We start from the raw sequence: 14709 nt of genomic DNA on the forward strand, positions 1-14709 counted from the left end.
TGTGTAGGCTTCTCTCTGTTGTTGTCCAGTCATTGGTGAATTGTACTCGGCCTGCAATTGGCTGAGGCGAGGTAGGTATCGTCATCCTCATCACCGCCCATGGTGCTGGTGGAACTTGTCCAAGTGGTGAGTCTCTATGGTGCTGGCACCAGCTCGCATCTTTGCGCCTGTGGTTCTTTTGCCCTGGCTGTCTCTTGTTTGGATGCCACAGCAGTTTGATGATATTGTTCCTTACTATAGGCCAATTTCGGTCTGACATCTCAGGTTATCTGTGAAAAGAACATTGTTTGCTTCAGTATTTCAAAATTTTAATTAGATAATTTAACCTATTATAGAATTATGGTTTGCTACGTATATCAGGTGGTCTTGATATCCATATGACATTTAAGTCTCAGTTGCTGTCGCCTTATTGTATAAGTCTGCTCCTTTGATGCTGTTGGAGCTATAGTACATGTTCGTATATTGTTGGAGCAGTTTTTATGTAATCGTCAAACTATGAAAGTTTATTTCATAATGATGATTTGTGACAGCTGTATTCACAGCTGAGTCAGCGATGTGACATGGTTACAGGCTGTTTACTTCTTTGGTATTCTCTAGGTCATATCTTTGTTCTTATCAGGTATATTATAGTGCTTCTGTGATTCATGATTATGCAAGAATGCAAATAACATGTGGTCTAGCAATATCGCCACCATGCTGTCTGAGCTCAAACCAAGCGACCAGTAAAGGGTCGGCACAGGAAGGCCAATCAAAAAGCACTATGCTTCACCCAGATGCAGGTTTATATTTTAAATTAAGTTACACAAGCTTTGGATTCTCGCTTTGTTTTTGCTGTTTGAAGTTCACTGCAAATTCAGCATGATTAGTTTCAGCGATAACATTTTAGGTGAGCAAAAGAGTGAAATAGCTTGAGTGAGTGGGTCTCAGAAAGTGCAACATATTCCAAGTAAAAACAGCTAAATATTTGTGACAACAAAGAATATAAATGTCATTTAAGCTTTACTCTTAGGTTCCTGCCTAACTGCACCCTCAGAAAGCGCAACATATTGGGAAATAAACAGCAAATATTTATGACAACCAAGGAATAGAGCAAAGTGCCCTATACTGGACTACCCTCCATGGTCTCTAGTACAACATTCTCCTGAACTGTAGTGGGAGCAAGTGTAAATATTAGTTTAGGCTTCTACCACCCTGTAGTGAGGTGCACAAGTTGCCTGCTTCACTTGTTTGGTATCAGTTTGCTACTACATGTTTTGTCCATGGAAAAAGTTTTACATTGTCTTACATTTTTCGTAATTTCTGTTAGATGTTAGCTGGTAAATCTTTCAACATGTGTGTGTTCCTGAATAGTAAGGGTTAAATTTAATGGTTATGATTAAGCTGTTTGATTCAAAATTTACTCTGTTATTAAATGTAGGTTTCAATCATGTAAATTGGACCCCTGAAGTTGCTTAATTGGGCCCCTTACTTTTGCATGTATAAAGCCAGCCTGTATTAATACACATTCTTATTCTCTTGGAAATCTCTGGATGATTGATCAAAGAAAGAGAAATGTGTCTCAAATGATTAGAGCTATTGATGCAGTTAAAAAACAGTTAAGTTGGAAGAAGGCCAGCAAACAGTTAAGTGTTCCAAAAACAACTCTTGTAAGGGTGTCCAACACGAAGTACAGTACACCTGAGGAAGCAGCAGAAACAAAAAAAAAGGCAGAGCTACAACATTGGGTAAAGATCCTGAAGAAGAGCTAGTCTTAGTCTTGCTATGGAATTTTCTTTGGCTTACTTGCAATGACTTGTGAAGAATGGCTGTACAACTGGTGGAAAGAAATAACATTGAATGTCCTTTCAAAGATGAAACTGCCATGAAGATGTGGGTTAGTCTTTTCCTTAAATGCGACCAAACAAAACCATCAGAAAGTAAGTCTACATGGAAATCAGGTTGAGCAAAGAAAATGCATGGAAATTCTACAACCTCCTCAAAGATGTTATGTTATACCTACTTTTCAACTATTTTATGCTTTCTCTGATTCAATATCTTCTTCTAATTTTGTTTAGTGTTGTAATTGTTTTTACAAGAGACCCAATTTTGGCACATATTTTTGAAACTCATCAAGTGTAAATTTCTTTCTGAAAGTAATTTTTTTTTTCATCATAACTTTTCTTTCTATTTACTATTAGTAAAATTTAAATAATGCATAACATTAAGAAGTAAATATTAAATGCTTTTAAAATATTTTTTTTACTATTTTCTGTTTTTTAAAAAAACAAAAATGAAATTGAGGTTCACGTCTAGGCACTTTCCTCTCTAAATGTCATTCTCCTTGTTCACCCACATCAATTTAAGCTGTACCCTTAGGTTCGTGCCTAACCACACCTGTGGAAGTGACAACGTGGTCGGAAAAAGTGGTCAAATATTTGTGGCAAGTAAGAATACAGGTATCATTGCTGGTATAAGAATTGGTTAAAAATGCAAAGATGATACAGTAATGACTATACAAGAAGTCATGAACCTGTTTCCTTTAACACAGTAATCACACGGCCACACTGAATAGCAATGGCTCATAACAAACTTATTGCTCATGTTAGGATTTCCTGCCTACTTTTACCGTCAATGGGCCATTGATGTGTAATTATATTTAGTCCAACCAAGGATGGCATGTCTTTGATACATCTTCAGTGTGCCAAAAACTACTTTCTTTTCCCTTTATTGTCATTTCACCCCCTTTACCCCATATTGGTGGGTGGGAGGGAAGGGGCCTGTCGGTGGATGCAAGTTGTCACTCTTCAGCCATTGAGAGTAAAAATTTTAAAACATAGGATAAAATTGGATATGGTGGTTGACAAAATGAGTGTTCAGCGCAATAGAAAGATAGCTAGGCAGATACATAAATTAAAATATTAACACAAATGAAATGGCAAATGAATGTTTCAGAAAATATAAGAGACAGAGGGACAGTTGCACAAGTGAAAAGGTAAAAGGAAGGGGAATGTTATAAGTTGGTATATAAAAGACGGAGGGACAGTTGCACAAGTTAGAAGATAAAAGGCAGGGGAATTTTATAAGTTGGTAGGGCATGCAGGTGGGGGAGGGTAAGTGGATCAGGAAGGCTAGCCAGAGGGCAAGGTGTCAAAGGATCTGTAGGGCATGATAAAAGGAGGGAGGAGATTTGCATAGCAGAGGATGGGTCGAATCGGGGATTTATAGGTGCTGAGGATTGTGGAAGGATACAATCCCAATGTTTGGCTGGTTAGTAGTTGTCACTTTAGTCAGTTGTGGGCTTTCTGTTGAATTTGTTTCTGTCGAATGGTTAATAGATGGGGCTTCCATGTTAGTCGGTGATATAGTGTCCCTCTCAGGTATTTTAGTGTGTTAGTTAACTGGGTAGGAAGGTTGTAAATGGTAAGGTAAAAGTTGTGGAGATGGAAGCTACAGGTGGTTCTGCCTGTAATTATTGCCTGGGTTTTGATAGGGATGATGTTGAGGAGCCACTGGTTGCACCAGGTGGTGAATTGAGATGGAACTGGAGGGATCATTGGGATATATGGAGGGTTAGGCAGAGGACAAGGAACCCAGTGTCATTGACATACTGGAAGAGATGAACTGGAGGAGATGGGGCATTGTCTTATTGGCAGTATAGAGGACAGAAGAAGAGGAAAGAGGATAGAACCTTTGGGCACACCTGCAGTGGGATGGAAGATACAGGATTTGTTGTTGTTGTTGTTGTTGTTGTTGTTGTTGTTCTTGATGGTGACATAAGATGGGTGATTAGAGTGAATGGATGTGATAATGTGGACATAATTTATGGGAAGTGCATGGGTCTTGAGCTTAAAGAGGAGGCTGAGACTGGGATGCCATACATCGTCATATGCTTTTTCAAGATCAATGGACACAAAAATGGGGGATTAGAGGTTGCTGATTTGGTGGGGTAGGACATGAATAAGGCACAAGAGTTGGTCATCATAGGAGAAATTGGGGTGGAAGCCACATTGGTGAACAGGAATGGGTAGGTGTTGTAGGTATTTATGGATACATCGGGATAGGATGGACTCAAAAACATTGACAAACACGAAGGTGTGGTTGGTGGGATGGTAGGAGTAGTAGTCAGTGGCAGGTTTATTTAGTTTGAGGAAGAGGAGCATTCAAGAGGTTTTCATGGCTCAGGATAGAAACCCATGTGAAGGTTTATATTATGAAGTGTGGCTAGGATGTCTAGAAAGGAGAGAGGACATTATTTCAGGTGTCTGTAGGTAGGTTATGCAATCGTGACCTGGAGCACTGTTGTGTTTGTGAAGGAGTATCTGTTGAATGTCTTATGTTGTTATTGGAGTATATATTTCTGTTTGTGGGGTGTTGTCAAGGTACTGGAAGCTAGGAGTGAGGGGTGGGAGGGAGGTATTGGTACGCTCATCGACTGTTGGGAACAAGGAGTAATCAATGTGGGGGTTGTGTGAGATGGTAGAGATAGGATTCAAAGTGCTTGGCGTTGATTAGGTTATTGGGGAGAAGGTGATCATCATGCAAGTGGGGACAGGAGGAAGTAGGGTAGTTGGAAGTAAGATGGTGAAATGCCCTCCAGTACCTGGAAGAGTTTATGGCCAGTGTGGGATTGAGGTTTGTGCAGGTTTGTCACCAAACTCTGCCTTTCATAGCATTCAGCAGATTTCAAATGATGTGGTAGTTTTGGGGGGGTGTCAAAGTGTTTCTTGGTCACGGGTCTGCAAGAAAGATCGGTAAAGGCTACGGGATTCACAGAGGATTAGTTTAACGTTCTGTCGACAACCAGGTCATTAGAGTTCATGGAGGAATAGGAGAGGACATTGGTGGGTGGGGGGGGGGGGGGGGAGGGTGTATGGGATGGTGTGGATAGATGAGGGTTAGGGGATGGTGAGTAGGACAGGGAGATGGTTGCTTCCAATGAGGTCAAGGACTGCTGCAGTAATATGCCCAGGGGTGTTAAGAGAGGTGAGGATTACATCAGGAGTGGAATTGCTTTCTGTGTGGGTATGCAGTGGAGGGGGAACTATATCAGTCAGTCTGTAAACGGTTGCCACTGCTGGAGTTCAGCATGGGACCAGCAAATTGCGGATAGTGTAGTGAGGTTGGAGAAAGGTTTCTTTCACGATGAAAGTACCTATATGGTGTTGGGAAAGTGTGTGCATGAAGAGGTGTGTGCTGGCTGAAAAGGAGCGGATATTGTGGAATGGCATATTATACTGCTGTTGCACCATGTGTTAGGGACAGAAGGGGTGGTGTGGATCGGTGGCTAGGGTGGGTTTAAACCATGGTGTCAGAGATGGGTGAAAAGAAAATTTACCTGGTTACACCAGTAGGTGGCTGGTGTGCCGAGGTGGAGGACAGAGTGGGCAGCAAGGGTAATTTGGTGTAGGATATGTGGCCTCTGGAAAGGGTGGATGTTTTGAAGAATTATGGGCATAAAATGGATAATGTCTTCAGATGCAGGAGGTGGACAGACGGAGTTGTTGGGGTGGAGGAGGGAACTGTTAATGGGGGGGGGGGGGGGGGGGATGTGAGGTTAGGGCATTGCTTGAGGAAATCATGGTACTTACAGTGGCGGCAGAAGGGAAGGTTTTTGCAGTCAGTGGTTAGGTGGTTGTTATACACTAGGCATCTTTGGCAGCAGTGGGACTGAGGGCAGGAATTGAGTGGTTCAGTGCCGTGTCATTCGTAGATCGCGGCCCCATTGTGGGTGGGTATTCAATGAGGGTGCGGACTTTGGAGGTTGATCCAGAGTCATCAAAAATTCGGAGTGCTTTCTGAATGTCTAGATTAGGATGGGACTTGAACTCAGACTCCATCGTGGTCTCAGGGTTGATCCCTTTTATTGCGGTGGTGAGGGTAGGATGACAGCGAGGAGGTTGTGGTTGCTTGGTCTGGGTGGTTGTGGGGAAAGGGTGCAGGGCTTCCAAAGGGACCGAAAGTGACACGGGGGATCTTTTGGAGGAGTTTGGTGTGGAATTCTGGATCAGGGATCTGATGAGAACAGAGGGATGAGCTGAGTGATGATGGTGAGGAAGGAATATTTTTCTGATTTCGAGGAGGAGTGTTTTGGATTTGAGGAGGTTGGGGTCAGGATAGGAGAGGAGGAACGGATGAAGTTCTGTAGGCGTGATTGCAGATGGAATTGCCTGGCAGTCCATAAAGTCTGGGCTTTCAGTTTTTTTATTTATTTATTGATGATGCTGGTCCTTGTGCTGGATCTGAAAAGGGTGCTGTCGAGGCTGGTGTGCATGGAGAGGAAAGGACCGGGGGAGGGGGATAGGCCTGATGGAAGGTGGCAGTAAGCCAAGTGGTGATTGTAGGGGATTGTGAGGGGCAGGGGTAAACAATGGTAGTGGTGGGAGAAGACATGGCAGTGGTGAATTTACCAGTTAATGGATGGGTAATAAAGGAAAGTCGACGGCGGTGGCGGCAGTGGTGGTGGTGACGGCGGTGGTTGTAGCCGCAGCAGGGTGGTGCTAGCTGAAGGATGAAAAGCAACTTTAGTAAGAAAACAAATATAAATGTGTGCATGGGTGAAACATAATGTTTTTCAACTGGCATTCCTGTTAGGACTTTCCATTGATCACATTGTTAGAGCTGTGACGGTGTGGTGGGGTCATTGCTAGACCCCATGTTGTTTCCATTCTTGCCGTGTTCATGTGGTTCTATGACCACATATAATTTAATCTTATTGGTTTTTTTTTTTGAGTGGTTATTCCAGATAGTGCTTTCCAGTGGATACTTTTAATTTAGTGTTAATGTGATCTGTGACACATTTATAGATTTTGTGTTTTTGCTCATCTCTTATTTTGAAGGATAATTTCAATACCATTTCTTTGTAGTGTTTGTGTTTCAAATCGACCTGTTCATTTAGTATTTCTTTGGGGTAATAGTGTGTGTGTGTGTGTGTGTGTGTGTGTGTGTGTGTGTGTGTGTGTGTTCATTTCTGCAAGAGTACTCAGTGATTGTCCTTCTTGCGCATTGTGTGAAACCTCGACAGCCCATTCCATATCGTCCACTGTATGATGTTCTGTTTTCAAGTGGTGGAAGAAAGTTGATTGGTTACAATCGCTATTTGTATTGTTTTTTAAGTATCTAATATTGAAATTCCACCCAGTGTGACCTATATCAGATTTATCAGACACTCTGCATACAATTTTGTATATTCCTGGATTTGGAATAGATGGTTGGTTTTGTTCGTCTGGAGTCTAGTAGTGTTCAAAGATTGTGTCAGGTCTGGTATGCAAATTTTACGTTAGGGTGTTTTAATAATGCATTTATTCTGTGCTGTATCATTCATAGATGTTTAGTGGTTATGCATATAAATTTTTGTTTTGTTGGTAGTTCTCATTTCAAAGTTTTTCTTTACATATTGTGTAGGCTCAGTGCATGACAACTTTAGGATCTAAATCATTTCATTCTGCAACATATTTTAGGAGTTGTATCTATTTTTGTGTGATGTCATGCTCCAAAGGCAGAGTTATTAATTGAATAAACATAGTATGAAAATATGCATATTTTTGCAATTTTGGATGACAGGAATGTGTGTTGTTAATGTTTGTTATGGTCAGTTTCTGATAAGTCTTGAATTTGTGTGCATACTTGATGTTTATGGTCAAATCCGAGCAATTTATTGTTTGTTGTTTTCTAATTCTATTGTGAATTTATTTTGTGGTGCAGATTGTTGAGAGCGTCATGTATTAGTCAAATGACCTCATTATTTGCATCTATTAACATCAATGTGTCAACATATTAAAGTAGTAAACAATTTTGGAGATTACTGTTTTTGTGGCATGAAAGAATTTCCCTTCTAAAATGTTTAAGAAAATGTCCACTGTTAAAACTGTGATGCTGCATCCCATATGTATACCATCTGAGTGAGTATAAAATTTATTATTGAATTTAAAGTAGTTTTGTTTCAGTATTAAACTTAATAATTGAGCAATATCATTGACGCCCGTTATGGTAGTTATCTGTAACGTAGTACATTGTGTTGTGTTATGGTAATTGCCTTGTCAATTTGAATGTCTGTATATAGATTTGTGATATCAAATGACACAAATTTGCGATTGTTTTGGATTTTAATGTCTTGTATTTTTTGTGCTAGTAATACAGAGTTTTTTTTATTTTGTATTATTTATTAAAAGTGTATAGTCTCATTAGTATGTTGTGCAGTTTCTTGCTAAGCAAGTATGGGGGACTGTTGACTACTGGCCAGATCGGGCAGATCTATTATGAATTTTTGAATGTCCATGTAATGTAGGTGTTCCAGGATTCATTAGCAAACGCACTCTTTTGTCATAGATAGAATTGTATTTCTGACGTTACTGTTGTTGTGTTATTAGCTGTTACTTTATTATTAATTTGGCGGAATATCTTATAGTCTTTGCACTGTTTCTTTGTAATTATCAGTGCTTTCTTTTTCTATTGCATTCACTGCCCTAATAGTGATTTCATTTCATTGTTTCATAGGTAATCTAATTCCATCAGTCACTATTTTAGTTGTTGGTGTAAGTTGTTTCCTGACAGTCTTGGGGAATTTTGGTTCTAGATTATATTTTTAACCATTATCTAATAGATTTTGTTCACCCTTTGTAAATAGTATTTCAGTTAGGTTTTTCTGTTTTTATCAAATTGAAATGGGGGCGTTTGTGGCGAACTTTTTGTAGGATATTGCATTTTATGAGGTTTCGAATTTTATTTTTGTATGTAAATCATACTTTTTGTCTAATAAACTGTACACATTTATCTGTAAATTTTGAAACACAGATGGCAATCGTGCCGAGTTAGGCCTAAAGTAATAAACGACGTCATGAAACATAGCAGCATTAATGTCATACAGTATAATGGGGAAATGCATACAATTTCTTTGATTGAAAATAAAAATGCTTAAATTAGTTGAAAGTATAAAATTCAACACACTATGCATAAAGAAGAAAATTATTCCTACACGTCAGTATCAAGATTGTCGCAAAACCTGTAATTATATCAACTGTCAAGCAATCTGCAGCCAGTATATGGATGTGGCAAGAAGTCAAGGACAAAATCGAACGCAAAGTGTACCTTAATCAAGATATGTATCTTGCATATTTAGAACTTAGTAATAGTATCATTTAAATTATGTTTGATTGTGTTTCAAAATTTATAGATAAATAAGTACAGCTTATTAGCCAGAAAGTATGATTTACACTAAATCAAATTTAAAACCTTATAAAAATGCAATATCCACCACAAACACACCCATTTCAGTTTGATAAAAGGACAGAAAACCTGACTGACATATAACTCGCCAAGAATTCACAAAGTCTATTAGATAAGAGTTTAAAATATGATGGAGAATCCATTCCACAACACTATCTGGAAATAACTTAATGAACAATAAAAATAGCGATTGACGTAGCTAGATTGCATGTAAAGCAACAAAATGAAATTGCTGTTAGGGCAGTGAATGCAATAGAAAAACAGTATCAACAATTACAAAAACCAGTACAGAGAATATAATGATAACCTAACAGCTAATAATGCAATAACTGTAAAATCAGACAGCAGTAAGTTTAGTTATACTGCAGCAAAATTACTATATACAAAAAGTAAATGACTTTTTCACAGTAAATAACATCACATAAATCACTAGAGATCCCAAAAACAAGTATGCATCACAAATAGAGAAAATATTGAAACAGTGTAATACAGGTCTATCTGACTATGACAGAAGAGTATGTTTGGTAATGAATCCCAGAACTCCGAAATTTCGTGGACATGCTAAAATTTACAATATATCTGCCCAGTAGTCAATAGTATAAATAGTCCGATATATTTGCTTAGCAAGAAACTGCACATCATGGTAAGGAAACTATACACTTTTAATAAATACTACAAAATAAGAAACTATCATTCGCACGAAAAATACATAATATCAAAATCCAAAAAATGGCAAATTTGTCTCATTTGATATCACGAATCTATATACAAACATTCCAATTGAGAAAACAATTATCATAATAGAACACAATTTACTATGTTACAGAAAGCAACCATAACAAGCATCAGTGGGCTTGTTCAATTATTACACATAATACTGACACAAAATTACTTTCAATTCAGTGATACGTATTATACTCACTCTGATGGTGTAGGCATGGAATCTAGCATTGCATGTGGACATTTTTTAGATAATTCACAAGAGAAATTCTTTTGTGCCACAAACACAATAATCTCCAAAATAGTAGACAACTTTAACATGTTGATGACACACTAATGTTAACAGATGTAAATAATGAAAACACCCAACTAATACATGATGCTCTCAACAATCTGCACTGCAAATTAAAAATCAAAATAGAATTAGGACATAACAAAACAATAACTTACCATAAAAAACATCAAGTATGCACAAAAGTAACCACTGAAAAACATGCATTTACAAAAATCACATCAGGAAATTGTCTCCAACCTCGTGAAACCAACACTGTCTGGCATAATCAGTTCCATAAAAAAACAATAAGATTAGATTACATATGATTTTAGAACCACATAAAGACAAATCATAGAAGCAATACATTATAGCTGATAAGAACGAAGATAAGACCTAGAGAATACGTAAGAAGCAAACACCCTGTAACTATGTAACATTGCTGACTCAACTGTCAATACAGCTGTCACAAAATGTCATCATGAAATGAATTTCCATAAGCTACATAAAAACTGATCCAACAATAAATTTAATATCTACTATACCTCCAATAGCATCAAAGGAGCAAACTTATGTGATAGTGTTACAGCAACTGAGATATCAGAGTTATGTGGATATCAAGACCAGCTGATACACGTAGCAAACCATACGTTTATAATAGGTTCAACTATCTACAAAAAATTTTGAAATATTACACCATAGTATGTACTTTCCATAGATAACCAGATGTCAGTCGTGCGCAAATAGGCCTATAATAATAAAAAATGTCATTGAACACAGCATCACCTTTGGTCTCATTAATGTCCAGGTACTATGTTGCCCTTTTTCTTATTCTGGGGGGGGGGGGGGGGGGGAGATTGCATCTTCATCTTGTGTTGGGACATGCTTAATGTTTTAATGAAGAATTACTGTTTTTCCACCCTCAATTCAGGTGACATTGTTCAATGTTATCACTTTGATATCAGGTTCTCATGATTTCCCTTTGGTAAAAGCTTTGTTGTGCATTAATGTTAGAAAAAAAGAAGACTGTGAAGATTTATTGATTCTGAAAACTGTGAAAAAAATGCTGGTGACTTCAGCTGTTTGCACAAAGCTGAAATTTCTGAATTTGTTTCTACTGTCTGGTGATTGGTAGAGAGCATTGTTACTGATGGGATGGACTGACATGTTGTTATCAACTAATAATTTTGTCACTGATGTAATATTCTTAGCATATTGACTGCCGAGCATTATTTTTTTCCATCATTCTTGTGGTTATTTGCTCTTTCCCTCATAATTTTGTGCCTTTTTCAGGCATTTCCCGACTTGAAGTTGATTTTTCTGAGAAGTTTTTAGTAGCAGTAACACCAGTTATAGGACGTAAGATATTAATCTGAACAGTTTGTCTGTCTGAAGGCACCATGGATCAGAATACTGGTGAGACTAGGTACTGTGCTGATACATGAGTGTAGAAAAATAAAACATTTGTTTGGGCACATGTTGTCTTTAAAGCAACCATTAATTCAGTCCATTTAGTGTTACTTATTAGTGTGTTGCATGTAATTCATTTTGTTCGAAATTTAATGGCTTAAGTTATTTCTTTAATTACAGGGTTATTGGTGGCCTTATCTCTGCTCATTTACTTATCATGGATCCAGATGAGCCATTTGGTCAGTTACGCCCTTCAGGGTATGAAAATGACCTACTCTATCTTGCACATGACTTGGCATCTCGCTTGCTACCAGCATTTGAGAAGAGCTCAACAGGCATTCCATATCCAAGGGTAAGTGTATGTTATACATCTTGCTATGAATGTTAATACTGCAGAAACCTTTGTGGTCATTACTTCAAATTTTTGTGACAATTACATCATGTAATTAATATTTCTTACATGACTGAAAGAAATTTCTTTTGTGTTTCTCTTTCTTGTTTCACATTACATTACATTACATTACATCACATCACATTATATGATGATTGAGGAGAGTTTTTTTCAAAATAAATATGACTTATTTTTGAAAATAAAGCAATTTCAGGTGAGATTAGTTTAGGTTGTAAAATAAGTCAACCAAAGCATGTAAACATATGAATATAATAGAGGGAAACATTCCACGTGGGAAAAATATATCTAAAAACAAAAGTGATGTAACTTACAAAACGAGAGCGTTGGCGTGTTGATAGACACACAAACAAGCACACACACAAAATTCAAGCTTTCGCAACCAACGGTTGCTTCATCAGAAAAGAGGGAAGGAGAGGGAAAGACGAAAGGATGTGGGTTTTAAGGGAGAGGGGTAAGGAGTCATTCCAATCCCATCCTTTCGTCTTTCCCTCTCTTCTCTCTTTCCTGATGAAGCAACTGTTGGTTGCGAAACCTTGAATTTTGTGTGTGTGTTTGTGTTTGTTTGTGTGTCTATCAACATGCCAACGCTTTTGTTTGGTAAGTTACATCATCTTTGTTTTTAGATATAAAGCATGTAAACACTTAGTCTTCGTCTCCTGACTTCAAATTTGTTGTTTATCCCTCACCTTTATCATCTCCCTGCATCATTCTCTGTTGTCTGTTGTTACAAATAAATTTATGAACTAGTGATGCTTTTTCTGTTAACTGTTGTTTTGGTCTCTTGTTATTAGTAAATGAGCACTCTTGATAAACTTGTCACGTCAAATTGTAAAACTCTAAATTTTGAATGATGTCCGACATTGACTGTTGAAGGGATGATGGAAATTCACAGATGTAATTTATCTTACTTAGAAGATTAGGTTTAATATTCTGTCAACAGTGAGATCATTATCTGAACTTCAGCTTCATCTCAGATTATCTTATTGTTGACAGGACAATATAAACCCTAATCTTCCAGGTAACATCTGTGGATTCCCATCGTCCTTTCAACAGTCAGTTGCTTTCCTACTGAAGACAATAGAGGGTATTTTTGAAAACTTGGAATTTTATACCAATCTGTTTTGACAAAGTTCACCAAAAATGCTCATTTATTAATACCAAAAGGTTTAAAAACAGTTACTTCAAAATGCAGCTTGGGTATCTTAAACACTATGCTACATCACTTAGTCAAGATGTTGGTGTGATGCACCCCTGCCACCGAAGATTAGACTAATGTCAGTGATAAGACACTGCCTGCAGCATCATTGCTCCCTGTACAAGGTAAAATATGGTGCATATTACTCTTTAGCCTTTAGATATCAAGCACTCACTGCTATGCATTGCTGAGTGCTAATGTATTAATCTGTTAAATGTGTTAATGCAGGTACTAATTTCCTAAATCTCCTTGATAACAGAGTTCTAGTGGTTTGAAGTGTAGGTCAGACACTATTTCTGCATAAACCAGGCCTTATGCGTACTCATAAGGCTGTTTTTTTGGCTACAACAGAGGTTTTTGTATTTCTGTCCTTGATTTGTCACTGATGTTAATGCATGATTTTGGAAACTGAATAGACTGTCTAATGTAGCTACTACCACACATTCAAATGAAAATATAATAATTACTTTGTATTCTGAGACCAAGGCTATCCTTCACAGGGCACATATTCTCTTTGATGTTCTTAGGTAGGTAAAAAAGGATATAATCCTCTGTATAAGGTTCATTCTGTTTTACTGGTTGTTACTGTACAGACTGGAAGGAACCCCACATGCTGATCCTACTGTGTTGACAGTTTATGTTCGTCAGCATTTTCTGGAAGTTGCTGATAGGATGTTGTGTGCAATAGTCTTTTTTAACACAGATGTCAGATGGTTTATTTTAGTGCCAGGATGGTCCTTGGCTGATACTTTTTACCTATATGTTCCAGTGTATTAACCTCAGGAGTAAATGAGCAGCTTCAAGAAGAAAGCAACATTCAAACTGCCCTTGAATTCCAGTCTTTGCCGTAATGCATAACTTCAGGGTTTATTCATGTTAAAGTAAAGCTGTATATTCACAACCCAACAACCTTCTCTATTGCAGACACCGCACTAACCTGCAAGGGATATAATGCATGTAGAAAATGTGGCCAAACAGCAAACGAAAATGGAAGAACATGTTCAGTGACACTGTGTATAAACTGATAAGCCAAACATGTATACTGCAGTTGAGACTGTGCAGCTTCCTGGGGGAAAAAGAAAATATAGGAGATGAAGGATGAAAGAGGAGTATGACATTACAAAGCAAAGAAGTTATCCTTGACACACAAGCTGCCCACATTCATTTCATTGGTTATGTCAGTGATCACATTGATATATTGTAAAAAGCATCCATCTATGTTTCAGCACCTAAAGCTGCGACAAGCACATTTGCCTGCAATTCTGCTTGCAATAATGGACTTCAGGCTAAATCAGTGGGCTTGTCCATACCACCAATAAATGTGATAGACCAGTGTACGGCACAGACCCAAACTTCGTCACTTCTGGGGAACAGAGAACATTCAAACTGTTTGACACCAATACAAAACAACTATACATATTAAAGGAGAAGCATGTGTCAAAAAGTAGACATATAAAAAAAGAAAGAGTGTGAACCCCCCACCATACTACACTGGTCTTG

At 38.0% G+C, this 14709-nt stretch overlaps 1 protein-coding gene across 2 annotated transcripts in view; it reads left to right on the forward strand.

Annotated features, from left to right (window-relative positions):
- LOC124554772 (ER degradation-enhancing alpha-mannosidase-like protein 1) overlaps positions 1 to 14709 on the forward strand; it is a 206606-nt gene that overhangs the window by 69220 nt on the left and 122677 nt on the right. For both annotated transcript variants that reach the window (XM_047128419.1, XM_047128418.1), the window contains exon 3: positions 11783 to 11954. In XM_047128419.1, coding sequence (XP_046984375.1) covers positions 11783 to 11954 — 172 coding nt within the window. The remainder of the gene's footprint in view (positions 1 to 11782; positions 11955 to 14709) is intronic.

Source organism: Schistocerca americana, chromosome X (genome assembly GCF_021461395.2).
Source record: "Schistocerca americana isolate TAMUIC-IGC-003095 chromosome X, iqSchAmer2.1, whole genome shotgun sequence".
Taxonomy (NCBI): domain Eukaryota; kingdom Metazoa; phylum Arthropoda; class Insecta; order Orthoptera; family Acrididae; genus Schistocerca; species Schistocerca americana.